The sequence below is a fragment of the Balaenoptera acutorostrata genome, chromosome 2 (genome assembly GCF_949987535.1).
Source record: "Balaenoptera acutorostrata chromosome 2, mBalAcu1.1, whole genome shotgun sequence".
Taxonomy (NCBI): Eukaryota; Metazoa; Chordata; class Mammalia; order Artiodactyla; family Balaenopteridae; genus Balaenoptera; species Balaenoptera acutorostrata.
In genome coordinates this window covers 178,455,370-178,479,789 of record NC_080065.1, presented here as the reverse complement: position 1 = coordinate 178,479,789, position 24,420 = coordinate 178,455,370, and the positions used below count along the sequence as shown (strand labels likewise).

Below are 24,420 nucleotides of genomic sequence, written 5' to 3'. Positions count from 1 at the left end.
AAGATCCCACATGCTGCAGAGCAACTAAGCCTGTGCACCACAACTACTGAGCCTGTGCTCTAGAGCCCTCGAGCCACAACTGTTGAGGCTACATGCCACAACTACTGAAGCCCGTGCATCTAGAGCCCATGTTCCGCAACAAGAGAAGCCACTACAGTGAGAAGCCCGCACACCGCAACGAAGAGTAGCCCCTGCTCCCCGCAACTAGAGAAGGCATGCACGCAGCAACGAAGACCCAACGCAGCCAAAAATAAATCAATAAAATAAATAAATTTATTAAAAAATAAAAAGAAAGAGACCTCCTAGCTAGAGGTCAGTGTTGGTCTGAAGTTGAAAGTACATGCTCCAGATACTGCATTCAGAAGATTAGTTCTCCCCTTGTGCCCCTGTTAGTGAGGCTCCCCCCAACCCTTGTTGGTTTTATTTATTTACTCCTCATTTCTTTATTTAGTATGTGAAATACTAGCCTGGTTCCAAAAGTCAGAACCGTGCAGTGAGGCCCACTCAGGGGTTGCTGTCCCCACACACGCGTCTTTGCCACAACACTCCTGTCTGCCTCCTCTCGGTTAACACACTAGTGTTAAAGAAGGCTGCACAGTGAGGTGTAAATGCAAGGTGTGGCCTTTACCACCTCCTCCAGCCCCTCCTCAGTCCCCCTTCCCAGAGAGAAACCTGAGTAACCTTCGGTGTGTTTGCTCTGGGACCTTTTCCGTACCTGTGCCTCCAGGTGGTTTTCTTTTTCCCGCCTGGTATCTTAGTCTTTCCAAGTTAGCTCGCGTACACTTACCTGACTCTTTCTAATGCCACCGTATTAGAGAGGTGGCTAGTGCTTGCTTCTCTGAATTATAAATGTAATACTTCTAGGAAAAAAATGATAATGATAACATGAAACGTAAATGTAATGATAACATGAAAAGTAGAAGCCCCCATGGTGCCTGTTCTCTCACAAGCATGCATGTTGATCCCTGGTTGATGTCTCTCTCTGTATCTTTCCAGAAACCTTTATGCTTATATTCTCTTTGTTTTGTTTTGGGACCATTTGGGTCAGTCTACACATAGCAAGACTTTTCCTGCTTAGGAGGTATCTTGGACCACTTTCCATATCAAGCCATTAGTTCTTTCATTTTATTGTATTGATGTACTAGGATCTCTTTCATCGTTCAGATTGATAGCTATCTAAGTTGCTTCCCATCTGTAGCTGTTAGATCCTGCACTGAGCAGCTCTGATGGACCACCATATATCCCCTCCCCTATGGGTGGCTATTTCCATTGTCTCCTTTCTTTCTATCCCACACATTGTTGTAATGAGCCCCCTTGTACATTGCCTTTTGATGCTCTCTTTGCTGGGCTGCCATAACAAAACACCATAGCCTGTGTGGCTTTTTTTTTTTTTTTTTGACCACGTGGCACACGGGATCTTAATTCCCCGACCGGTGATTGAACCCGCACCCCCTGCAGTGGAAGTGCAGAGTCTTAACCACTGGACCTCCAGGGAAGTCCCTTTTGTTTTTTTTTTGTTCTTGTTTTTGTTTTTTTTTTGGTAGCCTGCGTGGCTTAAACGGCAGAAACATACGTTCTTATAGTTCTGGAGGCTGGAAATCGGAGATCAAGGAGCAGCAAGGTTGGTTCCTGGTGAGGACTCTTCCCGGCTTGTAGACTGCTGCCTTCTGGCTGTGTCCTCCCATGGGGGGAGAGAGAGCAAGCTCTGGTGTTTCTTCTTATAGGGGCACTAATGCCATCCTGAGGGCCCCACCCATATGACCTAATTTAACCCTAATTTCCCCCCAAGGGCCCCATCTCCAAATACAGTGACACTGGAGAGCTGGGGCTTGAGCATATGAATTTTGGAGGGGACACATTCCAGTCCGTAGCAGATGGCACGCTTTTTCCTTTGACCTGATTCCCAGAAATGAATGACTATAGTGATTAACTCAAATAATATTCTTATTTCACATGATTTTATTTGAAACGTTGTTGAATTTTTTTTTTTTAATTTTTATTTATTTATTTATTTATGGCTGTGTTGGGTCTTCGTTTCTGTGCGAGGGCTTTCTCTAGTTGCGGCGAGCGGGGTCCACTCTTCATCACGGTGCGCGGGCCTCTCACTGTCGCGCCCTCTCTTGTTGCGGAGCACAGGCTCCAGACGCGCAGGCTCAGTAGTTGTGGCTCACGGGCCTAGTCGCTCCGCAGCATGTGGGATCTTCCCACACCAGGGCTGGAACCCGTGTCCCCTGCATTGGCAGGCAGATTCTCAACCACTGCGCCACCAGGGAAGCCCGTTGTTGAATTTTTTAAGAGAAATGTGGGCTGGCATTTTACTACAGTGCAAAGCCTTCACACGGCCATTTGTGGCTTTCAAGGGGGAAGTCACATCGCAGGAAAGCGTGACTCGGGGAATTCTGTTGGGGAATCACTGCAGCTGCTCATCCTGTTTAGTCACAGGAACCATCACTTGATGATGGCTGCTGATTGTCCTTGTTCTCACCCAGTGGTTCACAGCCTTGGCTGAACGTCAGAATCAGCTGGGGAGCTTTTTAAAACCAGAGAGGCCCGAGCCTCACCCAAGAGCAGCTCTGTCAGGATTCTGGGGGTGGGGAGGGCCCGGCATCAGCACCGTAACGGCTCTCAGGAAGGACTCAGGGGTGCAAGTCACTGATTGAGGCAGCCTGCAGAGCTCATTCGTGGGGCGGGGGTTGCTGTTCCCCTCCGTGGTGGGCCACTTTAAGGGTGAGATTTTAACCTGCATGGAGACTAATCTCTTCTGTGGGTCAGTGTTGATGGAGGGAGGCGTGGGAGGTATAAGTTCCTGGTAGATGCAAACAAAGGTTTCCATCCTCATCCTCGTCCTGAAGGTTTTCACCAGGAAATGTGAAGGAACTGATGAAGGGGTAAACTTCATCCCAAGTTGATATCTCAGGAAATCGAGGAATTCAATATTTGTTGCTACAAGGAAGTTTTATTTTTCAAATATTCTAGTTAGCTGTTTAACAGAAAAGAATGAGGACCCTTGTTGCAGTCTACAAATACAATATAAATTGAATAACTCAAGGGCCAGAAGAATAGGAATAGCATAGTCACTTGGGTAAAAAAGGAAGGAGTACTTAAGTTCGTGTTCCTTATGTGTGGAATTGATCTGGGAGAACACAGGAGAAAATGATACTGGTGGGCGCCTGTGAAGAGAAACCGTCAGGCAGGGGGATAGGGAGGGAGAGTCCACACTCTATACTCTTGAATTTGAACTATATGTTACCTATTTGAAAATTAAAACGTGGATATCAGTTACTTCCAAGAAGCAACTGTCATCAATGGGTTATATATATATTTTTTTACTGAATTGTTAATATGCAGTTAACCCATCTCCACAACCACTGGTCACATTGGTGTGCCGTTTTCTGGGCATGGAGTTGGGAGGGCACTTCCCCAGTTGGCCATGGTTAGCGGGGCGCCCAAGGTATAGACTGTACGGAACCTCAAGTCACACGTGTGACTCTTTTTCAGCCTCTGGATGAGACCAGCCAAATGAGCGACCTTCCGGTGAAAGTGATCCACGTGGAGAGTGGGAAGATCCTCACGGGCACAGACGCACCCAAAGCAGGGCAGCTGGAGGCCTGGCTGGAAATGAACCCGGGGTGAGTGGGGCTTCGTGTTCCGGAGGCAGCCAGGATCCTGAGTCAACGGTCGGCCTCATTCCAGGGGAGCTGACAGCTGGGGGGTGATCCTGCTTACATTTGGAAAAAGGCTAATTTGCTAAGGAAAGTGAATCATGCTGGTTCTGGGGAGATTTATATTAAAATGCTGATTTTTTTTTTTTTAGGTATGAAGTAGCTCCAAGATCTGATAGTGAAGAGAGTGGCTCAGAAGAAGAGGAGGAGGTAAGAGTTCATTTCCTGGCTGTCGAGGCCCACAGTGCTGTGTGGTGTGACCTCTACCCACAGCAGGCACAGTGATCCTCTCCCGCTCCAGCCAGGCATCGAATCGGGCAGGAGATAGGCACACGGGCAGGGGGCAAGGCTGAAAGTTGGTGCTTTAGAGCTGCACTGTCCAGTACCGTAGCCTCTAGCCACACGTGACTATTTCCACTTTCACTTAATTAAGTAAAATGTAAATGTCCTCACTCATATGTCCTCAGTCGTACGGGCCACATTTCAGGCGCCCAAACAGCTCTCCCCTCCAAAAAATATTGGTATGAAGTAGTGAGCATGAAATCATATACATGTTGGCCCCTTGTAATCTGTTCTTTGGCAATGTTACAGATGGTTGCATGTATTGTGTATGTTCTCTAAATCATTTCATTATGCCACGTTATGGTGATTTTTGGATGTTTGCTGGTTGACAGAGCTCTGATGAGTGCCTTGTTCCTCTGTCTGTCCTGGGTGGCCTCCTCGGGAAGGGAGACTCAGAGGGAGCCCGGGGCTGCCGTGTCCGAAAGCAGGGCTCGTTTTCCACAGGTAGCATCCAGAAGGGTGCTGTCCTGCACTCACCCTTCAGCTGGGGTAAGAGTGTCTTACAAGGCTTTTAAAAAGCTTTTGCCACCTCCATAAGATTTTAAAAAGGGAATTTTAATGGGCAGATGTTTGCTTATTAAGGTTGAACATTTTTTCAGGTGTTACTATTTAGATTTCTTCTGTGAATGGTTTGCTTCATTTGCCCATTTCTAATCAGTTGTGTTTTTCAACTGGGTTTTTAAGTGTTCTTTATGTATTTACCCCGGCCTGAAATCAGCTTGGTGTTCACCTATATCTTTCTTGTGGTTTGTCCTCTTAGCTCTTCAGGTCATCTGGAATTTATTTTGTGTAGGGCTTGAGATGGAGCCCTTTCTTCCCCTCCCCAGTAGTAGCGTTAAGCCAGTTGGTATACTGTCAGTCCATCCCTTCCCCACTGATCTGTGATATTTTAAAAAACTAATATTAAAGACACACTGGTGTCTTTTTAGGGTCACATGTTCAGTTTCTTTTTCTTTTATAATTTATTTTTCTGGTTTTTATTTTATTTAATTTTTTTAAATTGAGGTATAGTTGATGTACTGTTAAGTTTCTTTTAAAGTTCTAATAATTCTTAGACCAGTAACATTTTGTTGTAATTTTTTAAACAGCTTTATGGAGATATAATTTACATATGTAAAATGCACCCACAGTAAGAGTACAATTCAGTGATTTTTTAGTGAATTTATAGAGTTGTGCAATCATTACTCTACACCAGCTTTAGAACGTTTCTGTCACCCCAAATGACATCTCACCCATTTACAGTTTGTTCTCGCTACCTCCTCCAGCCCCAGGAAACCACTGGTCTGCTCTGTCTCTATAGATTTGCCATTTCCGGAATTTCACATAAGTGGAATTATACAACATGTAGTATCTTGTGTCTGGCTTATTTTACGTGGCGTGTTTTTGATTTTCATCCATGTTGTCTGTACATCAAAAGTTTGTTTTACATCGCTAATTATTAGAGAAATGCAAATCAAAACTACAATGAGGTACCACCTCACACCGGTCAGAATGGCCATTATTAAAAAGTCTACAAATAACAAATGCTGGAGAGGGTGTGGAGAGAAGGGAACCCTCCTTTGCTGCTGGTGGGAATGTAAACTGGTACAGCCACAGTGGAGAATAGTATGGAGTTTCCTTAAAAAACTAGAAATAGAGTTGCCATATGATCCAGCAATCCCACTCCTGGGCATTTATCTGGACAAAACTATAATTCAAAAAGATACATGCACCCCTATGTTCATAGCAGCACTATTTAGCAGCAAGGTCCTACACTTAGGGAACTATATTTAATATCCTGTAATAAACCATAATGGAAAAGCAAAAAAAAAAAATACCCTATGCTTTGAAGGTGTAGATTTAACCCTTATATGCATATTTCCAAACCTATCAAACTCAACTTATCAAAATTTATTAGATACGTACATTTTACTCTAAGTAATTTCTATCTCAATTTTAAAATATTTTAAAAATAAATGTGGAGAAACCATTAATAAAAGTTAAGGTCTTAAAAAAAAAGTTTGTTTTATTCCTGAGTCATGTTCCATTGTATAGATATACCACACTTTGTTTATCCATACACCAATTGGTGGGCATTTGTGTTTTTTTCCATTTTCTGCTATTATGAATAACATTGCTGTGAACGTTCACATACATGTCCTTGTGTGGACATACATTTTCATTTCTCTTGGATAGATACTTAGGAGTGGCATTGCTGGGTCATATGGTAAGTTTATGTTTAACTTTTTAAGGAATTGACAAACTGTTGCCTGAAGTAGTTGTACCTTTTTACAGGTTCCAGTTTCTCCATATCCTTGTCAACGCTTGGCGTTATCTGTTCTTTACATCATAGCCATCCTTGTGGGTGTGTAGTGGTATCTTGTGGTTTTACTTTGCATTTTCCTAGTAAATAATGATGTTGAGCATCTTTTCAAATGTTTATGCACCATTCAAGTATCTTCTTTGGTGAAAATCTATTGAAATCTTTTGCCCATTTTTTAAAAAAATTATTTATTAATTAATTTATTTATTTTTGGCTGCATTGGGTCTTCATTGCTGCCCACGGGCTTGTTGCGGTGAGCGGGGGCTACTCTTCAGTGCGGTGCGCGGGCTTCTCATTGCGGTGGCTTCTCTTGCTGCAGAGCCCAGGCTCTAGGCACACCGGCTTCAGTAGTTGTGGCGCATGAGCTTTAGCTGCTCCACGGCATGTGGGATCTTCCTGGATCAGGGATCAAACCTGTGTCCCCTCATTGGTAGACAGATTCTTAACCACTGCACCACCAGGGAAGTCCCTTTTGCCCATTTTTAATTTGGTTGTTTGTTATCTCATCACTGAGTCGTAAGAATTCTTTATATATTCTTGATACGTGTCCCTGATCAGATATATAGCTTGCAAACATCTTCTCCCAGTCTGTTTGCCTTTCTTTTCCCTCAGTGATGTCTTTTGAAATGCAAAAATGTTTCATTTTGATGAAATCCATTTATCGATTTTTTCTTTTATGAATTGTGCCTTTGGTGTTGTATCTAAGAGCTGTTTGAAGTCACGAAGGTTTTTCTCTTATGTTTTCTTCTAGAAGTTTTATATTTAAGCTCTCACATTTAGGGTCATAATTGAGTTGATTTCTGTGTATGGTTTGAGGTACAGGTCTAAGTTGTTTTTTTTGTGTGTGTGTGTGCTTTGGATAGCCTTCTTACCCAGCACCAGTTGATGAACAGACTATTCTTTCTCCCATGAATAGTCTTGGTAACTTTGTGGGAAATCAGTTGACCATAAAATTAAGGGTTTGTTTCTGATGCTCAGTGTTTTCCTGTTGATTAGTATGTCTGTGTTTGTGCCACTACCACACTGTCTTGTATTACAAGTTTTGAAATCAGGTAGTGTTAGTCCTCCAGCTTGTTTGCTCCATTGGCTATTCTAGGTACTTTGCATTCCCATATACACTTCAGGATCAGCTCATCAGTTACTACAAAAAGGCTTGCTGGGATTTTTATTGAGATTGTGTTGAATATATAGATCAGTTTTGGGAGAATCACGTCCTAACAATATTTAGTTTTTCAGTCCATGAACATGAGATGTCTCTCTATTTATTTTGTTCATCTTTAATTTCTCCTAGCAATGATTTGTAGTTTTCAGAGTATAGTTTTTACTTTTTTTGTTGTTAAATTTATTCTTAAATATTTTATTCCTTTTATGCTACTATGAATAGAATTGTTTTCTTGATTTTATTTTTTGATGTGTTATTGCTATTACATGAAAATACAATTTTATATGTATATTTTTTAAATGTTAATCTTGTGTTCTGCGTACTTGCTGAACTCATATTGGTAATTCCAATAGGGTTTTTTGTTTGTTTGTTTGATTCCTTAGGATTTTCACATGCAGGATTATGTCATTCATAAATAACCATAATTCTTCAATACTTCTTCCTTTCCCCTCTGTGTGCCTTTAATTTCCTTCTCTTGCCTTATTGCACTGGCTAGATCCTCCAGTACAATGTTGAATAGAAGTGTCTAGAGCAGATATCCTTAGCTTGTTTTTGATCTTAAGGGTTATGCAGTTAGTCTGTCACTATTGTTTGGTGTTAGCTATAGATTTTTCATGGATGCCCTTTATCAGGTTGAGTAAATCCTCTTCTATTCCTAGTTTACTGAGAGTTTTTAGCATGTGTGAGCTAGATTTTATCTCATACTTTTTCTATTAAGTTGATCATTTGATTTTTTTTTTAATTTATTAATTTTTATTTTTGGCTGCATTGGGTCTTCATTGCTGTGTGAGGGCTTTCTCTAGTTGCGCTGAGTGGGGGCTACTCTTCGTCGCGGTGCGCGGGCTTCTCATCACGGTGGCTTCTCTTGTTGCAGAGCACGGGCTCTAGGGGCGTGGGCTTCAGTAGTTGTGGCACGTGGCCTCAGCAGTTGTGGCTCATGGGCCCAGCCGCTCCGCGGCATGTGGGATCTTCCCAGACCAGGGCTCGAACCCTCGTCCCCTGCATTGGCAGGCAGATTCTCAACCACTGCGCCACGAGGGAAGCCCTTACTGTATTTTTAAAGTTATTTTCTTTGTAGTTGCTCCAAGGATTACAATATGCATGTTAATTTATCATCATATGCTTCATAATACTAACTACATTCTGGTAAAATATGGAAATTTTGTTCCAGCTTAGCTCCATTTGTTCTTCTTCCTTTGTGCTGTTATTGTCACATATGTTATGTCTATATATGTTATAAACCCAACAATACAGTCTTCTAATTAATACCTGATATAATCTTTTGACTTAGTCTAAAGAAGTTGGAGAAGAAGAAATAAGGGAAAATATATTTATAGAGTCTTTTATGTTGATACATGCATTTACCATTTCTGATTTTTTTTATTTCTCCTTATGGATTCAATTTACTATCACCTATCATTTCCTTTCAGCTTGAAAGACTTTTTTTTTTAAACCATTTTTTAAAATCAAAGTATAATTTACAATGTTGTGTTAGTTTCAGGTGTACAGCAAAGTGATTCAGTTATATGTGTGTGTGTGTATGTATATTCTTGTTCAGATTCTTTTGCATTACAAGTTATTGCAAGATACTGAATATATTGAAAGATTTCTTTTACCGTTTATTATAAGGCATGTCTGCTAGCAACAGATTCTCTCAGCTTTTGTTTTTCTGGGAATGTATTTCTTTAGCTTTCATTTCCAAAGATAGTTTAGCTGGACATAGAATTCTTTGTTGACAGTCTTTTTACTTTTGAATAGTCATTCCACTACTTTCTGGTCTCTTGTTTCAGATGAAAGTTTAGCTACTAATTATATAGATGCTCGTTTGTACTTGATGATTCATCTTCTCTTTCTTGCTTTCAAGATTTTCTGTTTGTCTTCGGCTTTTAGCAGTTTGTGAACTCTCTCTTTGTGTTTATTCTCATTAGTGTTTGTTCAGATTCTTGGCTTCGTAGAGTCATGTTTTTCATCAAATTTGGGAAGTTTATCATTTCTGTCTTCTATTGAGACTCTGTATTTGTTGATTCATTCTACTTAAAGATGGTTTCCATTATTTCTTTGAACATATTTACAATAGCTTTGAACATATATGTAGTAATAGCTGCTTGTAAGATTGTCTGCTAAATCCAACATCTGGGAACAGAGACAGGCTCAACCGACTGTCTTTTCCCCTGAGTTCGTATCACATTCTCCTCCTTTTTGTTTGTCTTGTAATGAATGTTTAGTGGAAGGCTATTTTAGCCACTCTGGATTCTGCCTTCCACCCCTGTGCGTTCTTTTTGGTGTTTTTGTTTGTTTAGTGAATTATCTAGGCCGAATCTGTGGAATGTTTTCCCAGGGTGTGTACTGCCTTTGGTGTCTGCTCAGTTTATTGTTTTTGTTTTTTTCTCATTTTTAGTTTTAATCCCGGCTCTCTAGGAGTGGGTTGTGTTTCTTCATAACTTAGTAGTCTTCCAGTGACTGGGGAGAGTTTGTACTCAAACACCTTGAGCCAGTAAGGCTTCTTTCTCCAGCCAGTGGATTAGTGTGTGTAGAAGAACACATTCCAAGTTTGGGCCATTTTCAAGCCCACCCTGGCTTTTACTTTCTGCTGGGCCCTTTCTCCCTTTCTCGTTTCCTCTGTGCATGTGCACAGCCCTCAGCCAGTAATATGCTTTCCCCACCCATGGCTGAGGTCCTCACCTCCATTGACAGTGCTGCTGGCCCGGGCATCGTCCACTGCTGCAAAATGACTAAGTCCCCATCAGCCTCAGCTGCCAGGCCTCATGGCTTGCCCACCCTGGGAGAGCTTTCACATCAGAACTGGGAGCTGGGGGTAGGAGAGATGAAAGCACCCCCAAGTAAGAACTCTACAAACTTCCACTCTTCTTACCCAAGACTCAGCAGTTTTTTCAGTGTTAATGCTTCTCAGACTCCTAGTGCTCTGAAATGGTTGCCTGTGCTACTTTTGTCCAGCTTCAAAGGCACTTTTTTTTTTTTTTTTAAATATAAGTCAGACCTCAGGCAGGGCTGTCAAGCAGCCCCACCTTTCTCCCCACCTACTCCCCAGGAGAACCAGGGGGAATTTTTTTTTTTTTAATAAATTTATTTATTTATTTATTTTTGGCTGCATTGGGTCTTTGTTGCTACACGCGGGCTTTCTCTAGTTGCAGTGAGCAGGGGCTACTCTTTGTTGCAGAGCACAGGCTCTAGGTGTGCAGGCTTCAGTAGTTGTGGCGCACGGGCTTAGTTGCTCCGTGGCATGTGGGATCTTCCCGGACCAGGGCTCGAACCTGTGTCCCCTGCTCTGGCGGGCGGATTCTTAACCCCTGAGCCACCAGGGAAGCCCCTAAAGTCACTTTCTGAGGGGAAAATTTGCTGACCCCTTTAATTGGAATTAGCCAGGCTTCCCATTCCTATTTTAATTCCCAGCATGGTAATATCAACTAGGATAAGTCTTACCGGTTATGATTTTTTTGACCAAAATGTTTGTGCTGTCATTACCTGTTCATTATTCCAAATGATCTGTAAAATTATTCTGCATGCTCCGAAGGAAATCCCACTGGGTTTTGACTGGAATAATTTGACAGGTTAATTACAGATACTTTTTCCTTTTTTTTAGTTTTATAGCAGTTCCATTATACACACACATTTTGTGGGATTTATACAGGAATACAAGGATGGTTTAATATTGGGAAATGTATTTGTGTGTGTTTTTTCAATATGTCATACAAAATCCCCTTTATTATCTGCTCAGTAAATGTTGAAAAATCCTTTTAATGAAACACAACACTCATACTTAATATACAGATTTATAGAAAACCTCTTAGTAAACTATGGTGCCTGTTATCATCAGTCTTATTTGACATATTTTAGACATTTTGGCCATGTCAGTAAAGCTGAAAGTAAATCAAGAGCAATAAATATTGAAGGTTACCTATAAAATGTTTAATACCTAGGAAATCCAAGAGAAGGGAAAAGCTGTTTTAGTAGTATGCATTGTGTAAGGGGGGCTGGGTGCAACAGAAGTACAGAATACCCTGAGATGTCCTTAAAAAGAAGTGTCTGGACCCTGCTACGAAAACTAAAAATCATACACTGAGCAATTAAAAGAATATGCAAATAAAAAGCATGACGTGTTTTGGGATTGGTAGGAAGAGGGCACGTGGGCTGTAAAAACATCACTGTGGGGTGACCTGAGGTGACACTGGCTTGTCTCTTGGTAGGAGGAGGAGGAGGAGCAGCCGCAGCCAGCACAGCCTCCCGCCCTGCCCGTGGAGGAGAAGAAGAAGATTCCGGATCCAGACAGCGACGACGTCTCCGAGGTGGACGCCCGGCACATCATTGAGTAAGGCATCCCTCCACCAGCTTCCTGCGAGGTGGCACCGGCAGAAGCCGTTAGAATCCCAGCTTCTCCCCGGACAGCACTGTCCAGCCGGCAGCCGTTGTGGGACCACAAACACCCAATTGATTTACTTCAGATGTCACTGATATCTGTAGGGGTTGAATGACGTTCCATCCATTCACGTGGCTCATCCTGTGTTTAAGAGACAGTCAGGTTTACCGCAAAAGGCCGCCTCATGCTTGTGCTCCAGCCCCAGCCCTCCCCATCTCCTCCCTGGAAGAAACTGCTTCCAGCATCGTGTGTCTTCCACACATATTTTGTGCATCAGTAAGCATGACGTGTACCTCTGTTTCTTTTCATTTGCACAAGTGTATCTGGGGCACAGTGTTCTGCCCCTTGCTCCTGTGTCTGTGCACACAGGGTGTCTCACTCCTCCATATCTGGCCACGTGGCATCCCTGTCATACTCTCACGTTGTGGCCTGAGTCTGGCGGTGGTCGTTTAGGTTGTTTCTCATCCTTTGCCGTTGTAAGCACAGTTACAATTAACATACCAGTTTCATTGTGGCTTACAGTACAGAGTTAATGGATACTCTTTAATAGAGCATTGAGAGTATTATGTATTACATATGCACTAGGTATGAAGGGAACCGCTAGAACAAACATACAGTCTTTGAAATCCATCGGAAATATATAGGAAAAAACCCTCTAAGCTAAGAAAACCCAGCTCACTGTGCAGGATTTGTGAGAAGATATAAAAACAAAACATAGCATAAAACAATTTGATAGTTGGATCACATATATTTGTCACATTAATAAAATGTAAATAGTTTAAAGTCACTTTTTTAAAGAATTCCAGGGAATTCCCTGGCAGTGGTTAGGACTCCATACTCTCACTGCCGGGAGCCTGGGTTTGATCCCTCGTTGGGGAACTAAGATCCCGCAAGCCTCGTGGCGCGGCCAAAAAAATAAAATAAAATAATAAAAAGAGGTTTTTTTAATTAAAGAATTCTAGATTAGATTACAAAACAGCCGAAGTATAAATGATTCTGGTTTGTGCAAGGCTGTTGAGTGTACCTTTTCCCTTTAGACTCTTGAACTCCTGGTAGAGAGGGTGGGCCATGTGACCAGCCTCTGGCTAAAAGTAACATTCCTTCTGTGGTGTGACAGTGACTTGATTCCCATGGCACCCAGAAGTCTAGTCTTGGGCCCACCTGGATTAGTGTTTGCTGCCTTGCCTGTCCTCAGACTGTGCGGCTGCTCTTCGGCTTGTCTTCCGGCTCAGGCCATAAAGCTGCTCTGCGGAGGTTTGTGTCAGAAGCACATTGTCACAAGTAGGAATGTGTGTCTTCACACGGCCCTTTGATCTTGCTCCCAGGAACGCCAAGCAAGATGTTGATGACGAGTACGGCGTGTCGCAGGCCCTCGCTCGTGGCCTGCAGTCCTATTACGCCGTGGCCCACGCCGTCACCGAGAGGGTGGATAAGCAGTCGGCGCTCATGGTCAACGGCGTCCTCAAGCAGTACCAGGTAGGTTGGAGGGGGCCACGTCCACATAGTGGGCTCGGCAGAGGGGTTCCCAGGTCGTGGGTGGCTGCTGAAGGCAGGCAGACCTGAGTTCACAGTACACTCTTGGTCTTTGGGCAACTCGCTCTTCCCCTCTGAGCCTCGGTCTCCCCATCTGTAAAGCAACAGCATGGTCTGACCAAGAGGAAATGAAATGTTGCAATAAATCAGTATCTGCTGGGTGCTTCATATGTGCCAAGCAGAATAGGAGCACATTATAGGCTGTTAGCATCTGAATTCCCTCAACCACTCTGAAGTAGGTGCTGTGGTCCTCCCAATTTCATGGGGGTTGGAGGGACAACTGAGGAACAGAGAGATACTGCGATTCCTCAAAATCACACAGTTGGGGAATGGCCGAGCCAGAATGGGACCCGGGTGTGGGCCCATGGGTGCTCAGTACATATTTCCTGGAGCTCTGTGCAGCATGAGGCAGCAAGGCAGGAGAGGTTAGCAGCCCTAGACTCGGTCCTTCCTTCTGGGAAATGGGGCAGCAGCCCCTCCTGCCAGCCTCTGAGGGTGAAGTGATGACACCTCTGGAGCGTTAGGGTTAGGGTTAGGGTTATATATAGAGGATGAAGTGATGATGCCTCTGAAGCTCTTTGTCAGGGTCTGGCCTGGAACAACCAAGAAATGGAGCTGCTCGTAGTAAAAATCTTTTTCTTGTGGCCCCATATCCCAGGCTCATCTGTAAGCTCCCAAGAGGCAGCTGGTATATCCCCAACCAAAGGACACATGTCCCTGATAACTCAGTTTGGTTGTAACACCTGATCCCCAACTTCCCTTAAAAGAACTCTCAGAACCTCCGTGCTGATATCAAGTGCCAAAGGTGAATCCTGTGGCCAGTGGAACTTTCCAGAGACCAGTGTAATGAGAGAAATCAGAACATGGGCAAGACGTAACTTGCTTAATCTGTTATGAAAATTTCCAGATTTTCTCTGAAGACAATATTCTCTCTAATGGACTGTGTTTCAGAAAGCTTCACAAGCTTTGGAATCCTTTCAGTTAATATTGAAATGCTGTTGAGGCAGTTGTTAGTCATGTGGTGAACTCATCACCAAGTTCCGCTGAAGCCCCAACGCTCTCCTGAATCCAGTGTCACACGGTTGAGGGCAGGTTGGTCCCGGTGTGCTGTGTGGCTTGGTGTCAGGCAGTGACAGACGGACACTGTAACAGTTAGAAGCTTAGCTGTTTAAATGTGCGCCCAGAAAGGACATTTCATATACATCTCTCATTAGCACAGCAACCCTGTGATTTCAGAGACAGGATTGCTGAGGATGAGGCTGAGTGGGAAAGGAGTGGGCTGACTCAGAGCAAAATACCAAGTGAAGATGGCCGCAGGAGGTCCCTGGCTGGGGCAGAGCTTGTGAGTCTCCGAAGCGCGGGGAACACCCCCGAACCCAACCTGGGCTTCAGTCCTGGCCGCTTCTCCTTGCAGATCAAAGGCTTAGAGTGGCTGGTGTCCCTGTACAACAACAACCTGAATGGCATCCTGGCTGATGAGATGGGCCTGGGGAAGACCATCCAGACCATCGCTCTCATCACGTACCTCATGGAGCACAAGCGGATCAACGGGCCCTTCCTCATCATAGTGCCTCTCTCGTGAGTGTGCCCGCCCCAGGGGCCGTGAGTGCCCGGTGGGAAGGCCCCGCCACCCGAGGTCACCAGCAGCCCGGCCTGTGCTCAGACGCCTGTGTGTTAGTTTGCTTGGGCCGCCCTCATGAAAGACCACAGCCTGGGTGGCTTAAACAATAGGCACTATTTCCCGGGAGGCCACAAGTCTGAGAACAAGGTGTCAGCAGGGCTGGTTTCTCCCTAGGCCTCTCTCCTGGCCTTGTGGATGGCCGTCTTCTCCCTGTGTCTTCACATTGCCTTCCTTCTATGTGTGTCTGTGCCCTAATTTCCTCTTCTTATAATGAAGTCATACCAGTCATGGATTAGGGCTCACCCCAATGACCGTATTTTGACTTCATTACCTCTTTAAAGATTCTATTTCCAAATATAGTCACGTTCTGGGGTGCTGGGCACAGAGATGTCAACATACAAATTTTGGGGGGACACAACTCAGCCCATAGCCACCTGCCTCTGGTGTCAAGGCTCAGGATAGAAGAAGGGCAGGTGATGGAGTGCCCGTCTATGATTCCTGTTGGGGCAGCTCTCACAGGATGTCCTTGGTGTCCTCTTCTGGCCCCACAATGAGCAAATTCCACACAAGGTTGTCACAGGAGTCAGATAACTGCCCACTAGAAATGTGGAGTGGAGCCATTTGTGCAGACACTTGTGTCCACTTACTGCTGGGGCACCAAGCCCTGTCGATCACGTCCCAGCCTGGTCCAGGCACCACAGACGCTCAGGTGGCATCTGGATACCCAAACGGCGTCCAGAGGAGGCTCTCTCATTTGCCACCTCTTGGTACCGTTGGTCTCTTCCTCCCAGCAGGCACCCTTCCAGGGGCCAGGATTCCTCAGGCCATCTGGGCGTCCCTCTTCCCAGCTCTGCATGTGTCACAAAATGGTTCTCCTCTTCCCGGGTTTTTTCCAGAAGTCCCAGGACTGGCTGTCATTGACCCAGTTCAGGTCACATGTTAGGCAACCGTCCAGTCATGGGCCTGGGGGATGGTCTGCTCTGATGTGGCCAGGCCTCTGTGTGTACACTTGGCTTGGCCCTGAAGGGGAACCCCCTTTACCGTCGGCCCAGCGCTCAGGGGGAACCATGTCTGCCTCAAGTCAGCTGTCGAGGGGGAGGATAGGAAACCGAGTACTCATCCCTCAGCCCATGGGAACATGCCCTCCTACCTATAAGGTGGCCAGGCCTCCAGAGGCCTCGCATCCACGGCTGGGGGCCCCAGAACCCTCCCAGACTTCACCTTGAGAAGTTGATTTCCTCCTTCTGCCTTCTGTCCCTCATGGCGGTGTAAATCTGGCTGCCTTGGCAGGAACAGATCTTCATGGAGAAGGAACTGTTTCCATGGTGTGGCAGAAGGTCCCAGGCCGTGGTCAGACCCAGCTGCTTCTCTGCTTCCCGCTGCCCTTGCCTGTGCACCGACTCCCTGCCCTCCACTCACTCAAGTCCCCTCCCTTCTGTTCAGCCTCCCAGGCGTGACTTCATCTCCACTGGAATAGCTCTGTCCAGCGTGCTGCTCTGCAGCCTGGGTTTGTCATTTTTAAATTTTCATTTTGAAACAATTTTAGACTTACAAACAACTGCAGAAGTAGTGTAAAGAGTTCCTCTATACCTTTCACCCGGCCTCCCGCATCTCACGTAACCTTAGGACAGTTTCAACACCAGGATAGTAACAGTGATTTAACAAATCATTGTTAGCTGGTAGCGAATCTAGAGACTCTGTTCAGATGTTGTAGACTTCCCCACTAAAGGCCTTTTTTTGGTCCAGGATCCCACTTTGCCTTTTGTTGCCGTGTGTCTGTCATGTCGTGTCTGTGACAGTTCCTGAGTCCGTCTTTGTCCTTCATGATCTTGACACTTGAATCCTGGCCAGGCATTTGGTAGACTGTCCCTCAGATTGGGTTTGTGTGATGTGTCTTCTTTCTGGGATTCTGGCGAGAAACTCCGGGGTGGGTGCTGTGCCCTTCCTGGGGCCTCACATCAGGAGGCACGAGCCCAGGGGCTCCGTGACAGGAGAGCATCACTTCGGTCTTTCCTTACGTGGTGCCTGCGGGCTTCCCCACATAAACCTAAGAGTTTTCCTTTGTAATTTATAAGTAACTTGTGAGAAGGCACTTAGAAGCTGTATGAATATCCCATTTCTCATCATACTTTCGCCCGTAATTTCAGCATCCGTCAGAGGAGTCTCACCTGAAATGATGATCACTCTGGAAAGTGCCGAGTAGTGGTTTTCTCTTTCCGTCATTCCTTCTACAGGTCTTGGAATTCCACTACAAGGCAGAGCTGTCTCTTCTCCCTTATTTAATTGTTTAATGGTGTAATTCTTCATAGAAGAGTTGGCTCGTGGACACTATTGTTATTTACTTTGCTTAAATTGTCCCAGATTTGGCCCAGGGAGATGCTTCAGATCGGTCCCTGTGTCCTTTCAGCACGTCTCTGTCATTGCATTGTGGTTGTTGTTTACTTTAGAATAGTATCAGATTTACAGAAAAGTTGAAAAGGTCGTACTCAGAGCTCCCATATACTCTCCCCAGGATCCCCCTGTGGTTGATCACATCTTACGTGACCGTGTTACATTCGTCACAAGTGAGGAATCAGCACTGGAACATTACTAGTAATTAAACACATTACTATTAAGTAAACTTTATGTGGATTTCACTAGTTTTGCCCTAATTTCCGTTATCAATTCCAGGATCCCATGTAACATACATACATACATACATTTATTTATTCATTCATACATACACACATACATACATACATACCGGGTCTTAGTTGCAGCAGGCGGGCTCCTTAGTTGTGGCATGCAAACTCTTAGTTGCGACATGCATGTGGGATCTAGTTCCCTGACCAGGGATCGAACCCGGGCCCCCTGCATTGGGAGCACGGAGTCTTATCCACTGCGCCACCAGGGAAGTCCCTCATATGACATTTAGCCTTTACATCTCCTCAGTCTTTTCTGGTCTGTGACCATTCCTCAGACTTGGTGTAATTTTGGTGACCTTGATGGTTTTGAGGAGAGCTGGTCAGGTGTTTTGTAGGATGTGCCTCAGCCTGGGTCTGTTTGGTGATTTTTTCATCCTTAAATGGGATGGTGGGTTTCGGGATGAAGACCAGAAGTGAAGCACGCGTCTTATCACCTCACAAGGGGGGGGCAGTTACTGTCTACATGACTTTTCACTCTTGAGGTTGACCTTGATCACCTGGCTGAGGTAGTGTGTGTCAGGTGTCTCCACTGTGAAGTTACTCTTTTTCCCCCCTTCCATACTGTATTCTGGAAAAAAGTCACTAAGTTCAGCCCACACATAATAGGTGGGCAATTAAGAGCTACCTCCTTGAAGGTGAAATCACTACATAAATTTTTTAGAGTTTTCCTATGTGGAAGATTTCTCTCTTCTCCCCCAATTGTGGATGTATTCAATCATTTATATCAATATGGACTCCTGGATGTTTATTTTATACATAGGGTTAAACTCCAATACTAGTTTATTTGTTGCTCAAATCATTCCAGCCTTGGCCATCAGGAGCTCTCAGTTGGCTGCTCTGTTCCTTTGACATGCCCCCATCATTGTGGGGTTTTTGAGCACTTCTTTGCTTTTTGGCACCCAAAGACGCTCCAAGCTCAGCTGGTACGTTTCCCTCTCAGGCCTAGAACCAGCCATTTCTCCAAGAAGCCCTGGTTTCCCTTATTAGAAAATGGTCTTAGAAACCAAGACCTGGGTGCTAGGTGTGCTCCTTGCTTCTGGGGCGTCATTGCTTCTAGACCCTCTCAGTGTGCAGTGCTAGGAAGTATATGTACGTGTACTGACCCTAGTGCACACGTGCTGACATGATTTGCGTCTGGTCATCTGTGTCTCTGTTTTGTTAAGTGTGACCATACTGCTGTCTTTGACTCAGCCGGGACCACAGGGCCCATTCTAGCCTTTCTCCTTGCTCGTGTGTTCGTTCCCAGTGTGCATGTACAGTGCTTTCAGAATACTTAGTCTGTGAGGAACAGCCTTACTAACTAGAGATCCAGTTCCTTTTGTCCTTAGACTTACAGTTTCCAGCCAAAACATCTTTTCCAAGGTCACTTAAGTTGACTGCTTTCCCCCATTCCCTTCAGTGAAGTTATCCCGTGTGTTGATCTTCAGCCCTTTTCACCCTTGTGCTCCCCAGACCGGGGCCCAGTCTGTTGAGTGTCATCTCCAGGAGCCACCTGTGCCCTGGGGGATGTTTTCAGACTGTGAGTGTCCCACTGTCCCATCCACCTGCTGGGGCGTGCTGCTCTCTGCCATGAGTTTGCTTGTCCTGCCTCCCTCTTGACCCCTGACTCTGGCCTGTCTCCTTACTTCTGCTCCCGACTCTCCCTCAGCTCTTCTCCCCCTCTGCGGAGGCCCCTCCCCCACCCCAGGCTTTGGCCCTTGGCTTCTCTTTCTCTTAGTGCCCCGACCTTCCCCCATTGCTCCCTGCAATAGGAACCAGACCTCAGTGACTGAACCAGGGCGATCTTGCTGATCCTCAGTAAGGGGAAGCCCACAGCCAGGTGGCTTCAAGCTTCCAGGACCCAGGCTCCTGCAGTTTTCTGCTCAGTCATCCTTAGCATGTGACCCCTGCCCCTAGGCTTTTACCCTCATGGTTGCAAGACGGCTGCGCTGCCTCCATCATCTCCTCTGGGTTCCCAGAATGATGGGCGGGGCCCAGGGCAGCAGGAGCATATGGCAGCTGAGTCTCCACCCTCCTTCAAGACCTTTCCCTGACTTTCAGCCCAGCGACTTAGGCTTCCATCTCATTGGCTCAGACTGTGCCCACCTGGTTGGCCCTGGCTGGCCTTGGCTGGCCCTGGCTCCTGGGGGAGCTCCTCGGTGGAGCTTCTTGCAGGGAGGAGCCGGGCGAGCCACGAGCAGTCTCTTCCACTTGGCTTTTGCATCCTGTCTTTACAAACCCCCTGGTCTAGACTGTCTGAGTGAGTTCTCTCCCCCACCGAAGACTCTGTGTCCCAGTATTTCCCCGAGAGCCCACCTGCTCTGAACTTGGCTTTACTGTCGCTGTCACCCTCTCCTGAGGTTCTCTCTTGTAGTCGGCGGTGACTTGTCCCTCCTCACCCGCCCCCACGTCTGCTCACTGCCCATCTCTGTCTGTCCCCCCTCTTCCTGGCCTCGAGCCCTCCTGCGCTCCCCCTCCTGCAGTCCTCTGCCCGGGCCTGGCTTGGTCTCGCCTGCCTCCCATCCTCATTCTGTCTCTTACTGGGCAGGAACCTTCAGTGGCTGCCAGTTTCATTTTGACGTGGCACCGCGACTCGGTGGTATCTCCTATAGCCCCGGCCTCGGTGGCATGACTCCCGCACCCCACCCCCAGCGTCCTGAGCCTGAAATGAGGCACCGTGAATCTGCGTTTTTCTGGGAGGCAGGTCTGCAGCGTGTGGTGTGTTCTCACAGGGGCTTGTGGCCACACAGCAGTGACAGAGAACTGCTCTCCAGGGTCCAGCTCCTGGTCCTGGCCCTCTCCGGCCGCCCTGCTCCAGCCCAGGCCAACCTGGCGGAGGCTGACCCTATACCCACCACCACGCCTTTGTGTGTCCCTGTGTCTCCCACCTGGGGCACCATCCCCTCCTTCCCTCAGATGGTCCATTACTTGGCCAGCTCTGAGGGTCACAGACACATCAGCTTCACTTCCTCGTGGACATCTTTTGGACAGTTGCTGGCAACAGAACTAGATCCTGACTCTCCCTTCCTTGTTTCCACCAGAACGCTGTCCAACTGGGCATACGAATTTGACAAGTGGGCCCCCTCGGTGGTGAAGGTGTCCTACAAGGTACGTCGCCCCCTGAGGAGGTGGGCATGGGCAGGGTGGGAGAATAGGGGATACGTGTGGGTGAAGAGGGGCATCAACTTGCATTAATGACAGGATGCACGTGTGCGTGTGCGCGTCTTCTTATGTTATACACATGGGATCCTGCCATTAACACAGGGTTTGGATCACTTTATTTCGAGGAGTGATGCTTCTTTTTTAACTGAAGTTATGGACTCAGTTTGTGGACTGTGGTGACATTAACGCATTCACCTTAAGATTTCGTTATTCTTGCCGAGCTTTGGTTAAAACCCATTCACGTGGGATGACTTAACGAGTGTCCACCGTGGGCTGCTGTGTGACGGGGCACACCAGGACACGTGGGCCCCGTACAGGCCTGCTCTGAGTGCCGCCTCTAGATCAGTTCGCCTGTGAAGTGGGGACTAAACGTGCCTCTTGTCCTCGTGGGGAGAGAGGCAGAGAGGGCCTCACACAGCCACTCAGTGGCAGAGCCCCGTTGGGCCCTTGGCTGCAGGTCTGCCGGGTCCAGGCTCGCCACCCTGTGCTGAGCGGCTCTCAGCCCCACGATGGGGAAAATCGGGTCCCGGCAGAGGGGACAGCGTGTGTGGGGAGAACTTGGTGCGTTTGAGGAGCTGAAAGTCATTCGGCTAGCAAGAGCTTATGGGAACGAGTGCAGCTCTGTCTGGAACGTGAGCTTGGAACAGGAGGGACGGGGCAGATTTGCTAACCGGGGAGAGGCTGGAGCTGCCCTTTGAGAGTGATCACGGCGGTCTGCGCCTGTGTGGGAGGCCTGGAGGCCTGAGATGGGGACCCGGGAAGAGGAGGGTGTGGGAAGCGGAGCTGGTCGACCATCAGGAGTGGGGCCGATGGAGGTGCAGGCAGCAAGCCTCCCAGGGGCCTGGGCCGCCCAGGACCCACACTCCTCTCTCCGCTCCCCACACTTGGCCCTCTGCCCTTGCCGGGGTGAGGGGCCAGGACCCGGGGCCCAGAGGCTGAGGTGCCCGTGTCTTCTCTCCCTCACAGGGCTCTCCAGCAGCCAGACGTGCTTTCGTCCCCCAGCTCCGGAGCGGCAAGTTCAACGTCTTGCTGACGACGTACGAGTACATCATTAAAGACAAGCACATCCTTGCAAAGGTAGCGTGTCTGCCTGTAAAACAAGCCAGCCCAGGCCGTCGCGTGCTGTCAGGGAGCCCGTGATCCAGCCCAGGATTGTCGCAAGTGTGTCACGCTTCCCATCTTCTCAAAGCCCCCGAAGACATTTCTCAGTGATTCCCCTGCATATGTGTAAAAAGACAGCTGCTCTGTGTGTGCGAACAGCCCCGGTCGAGGTGACCTTGGGCTTGCCTCTCCGACCATCTGTCCCCAGGCTGGCCCTGGGCCACGTCCAGAGACTGGCTCCATCTACGCAACATGTGGACTGGCTCCTCTCGGGCCTTCTGCCCGAAGAGCCTGGCCACACACGGTGACTCTCGACCCACCTGTCTTGCCTGTTGTGTCCCTGGCAGGGCTGTGGTGAGGCCCCCCTTGTCTCCACCTGTCTCTAGAGGCCTCAGACCTCCCTCCCTGGTGGCCGTGTCTCCCTACCGCAGCCTACAGGAAAGTGGCCCACGAAGCAGGAGGGATTTGGCATCCAGATCCAAGCACTCTGATGTCCTGTGTGTTCTGTCAGCCTTGGACCGCTGGCTTGGTGCATTCAGTGGGGGCTGTGCACGCGGGACAGCCTCTTAGCTGACACAGTTGTGAAGGCAGCTCTAGTTGGGCCATCAGGGAATTACCGAGAATAAACCATGACCCAGATATGAGACAGGCACCATCCCTCGCCTACAAAAAGCTCTTTTCCCGGTTTGGGAAGGCGTTGAGCCAGAAGGTGCTGCATCTGGCCTCACTAACCGTGTAGGGGATTAAGTCAAGTGGTAGAGTTTTTGACCCAGTGGGTGGAGGAGATGTTTACGTGTTGCCACACCTGTCGGCCTTGGTCGTACTGATGACATGTGGTGCTTGATGTGTATCTCTGAGCTACAGATAAGGAAACTGGGGCCCAGGGAGCTGGTGTCCAGTGTGCAGGCTCACCCTTCTGACCCAGTACAAAGCCAGGCCCATCCCAAGCATGAGAACGGGGCTCTGAAAATCCTGTGTTTGTCTGACAGTGGCTTTAATTAACGTAAACCCCCTGCCGTGGGGGTTCCTTCTGGGAAATGGCTGCTAGGCCCCTCCCCCAGTCGGTTCTGCCCTTTTCGTCTGGGACACCTGACGTGCAGTTCCTCAGCCAGGCTGTACCAAAGAAGCCAAAGCCAGAGTGGCTCTGAAGCTCGTCACAGTCACACGTAAATAGGGATTTACACCTGCGGCTCCCGCCTGCAGGCTCACACTCATGGTTAGAATCGGCATCTAGCCTGTGTCCACCAGCCGTGTGGCCACTGACAGGCTCTGGGGCGCAGCCGGGGCCCCCAGAGCGCACACCTGTGCTGAACTCACCTGTGCTGCTCCTGCCTTAGAGCTGCCGCCTGCTGACTGGAAATGCACCCGTTGCTGAACCAAGTCCCCTGAAGACCCCACCCCGGAGGGCCTCTGATCAGCAGGGGGGTTGTTACTTGGGGTGTTTTTCCGTGTCATGTACTAGCATACATAATTTTCTCGGGAAACCAAAGTACTTTTCTGCCCCTGGATTTGTTCACCCAGTCGCAGGTCACAGCCGTGTCTCCCTGTCCGCGTGTCCGTCTTCGCCCCCTGCTTTACAGAGGCTGCGGTGTGAGCTGGTCCCTCATCAGGGGCTGCTGTTGTGCTCACGTTCTCCAGCTCAGCAGGCCGTTCTGCCCGGAGCCTTCTTGCCTAATGGCCATGAGGTCCTCACCCAGGTGGGCAGCCCCGCTGCCTGGCCTCCCCTGACCTCCTGCTCTCGGCCCGCAGATCCGTTGGAAGTACATGATCGTGGACGAAGGCCACCGCATGAAGAACCACCACTGCAAGCTGACGCAGGTCCTCAACACGCACTACGTGGCCCCCCGCCGCCTGCTGCTGACGGGCACGCCCCTGCAGAACAAGCTCCCTGAGCTCTGGGCGCTCCTCAACTTCCTGCTGCCCACCATCTTCAAGAGCTGCAGCACCTTCGAGCAGTGGTTCAACGCGCCCTTTGCCATGACCGGGGAAAAGGTGGGTGTGCAGCCGGCCACGTGGTGGCGGGGGGGTGGGGTGGGGAGCCGTGAGCCTCGGCCACGAGCAGCTCCGAGGACCCTCCAAGTTGATGGTCCCGGCCCAGCTGGCTTCCCTGGGTCGCTGTGGGTTGAGTGCCCACCACAGCCGGCCCAGCCAAGCGCAGGGCAGCCCCGGCAACAAAGGACCCCAGAGGAGAAGGGCAGAGAAATCCCAGGGGATGCTCGGGGCTTCCCTGACCCTGTGCACCAGGCACAGGGAGGGGACGGCGAGTAATATGGCCCTGAGGTGTGAAGGTGCAGCTGGAGGGCCTGAGGAGAGTTTAATTTTCACCCTGAGGGCAGCGGGTAGCTCGGATGGTTTCAGTGAAAGGAGCAACATGGTCAGATTCTGTCCCTTTTGTTTTTAAAGAGGGCTGTGGGTTGTGGCCAGTGTCTCTCAATGTCTGCGTGGCTGGGAGTGGCATTGTTGGTGTGTCTGTGACCACAGCGTTTTCTGTTGAAGG

At 48.0% G+C, this 24,420-nt stretch overlaps 1 protein-coding gene across 8 annotated transcripts in view; it reads left to right on the top strand.

The window, feature by feature from the left end:
* The window catches only part of SMARCA4 (SWI/SNF related, matrix associated, actin dependent regulator of chromatin, subfamily a, member 4), an 87,113-nt gene that overhangs the window by 28,383 nt on the left and 34,310 nt on the right, over positions 1-24,420 (top strand). For all 8 annotated transcript variants that reach the window (XM_057540193.1, XM_057540199.1, XM_057540198.1 and 5 more), the window contains exons 12-19: positions 3,499-3,629; positions 3,815-3,872; positions 11,674-11,795; positions 13,169-13,319; positions 14,791-14,954; positions 20,702-20,768; positions 21,789-21,899; positions 23,673-23,915. In XM_057540193.1, coding sequence (XP_057396176.1) covers positions 3,499-3,629; positions 3,815-3,872; positions 11,674-11,795; positions 13,169-13,319; positions 14,791-14,954; positions 20,702-20,768; positions 21,789-21,899; positions 23,673-23,915 — 1,047 coding nt within the window. The remainder of the gene's footprint in view (positions 1-3,498; positions 3,630-3,814; positions 3,873-11,673; positions 11,796-13,168; positions 13,320-14,790; positions 14,955-20,701; positions 20,769-21,788; positions 21,900-23,672; positions 23,916-24,420) is intronic.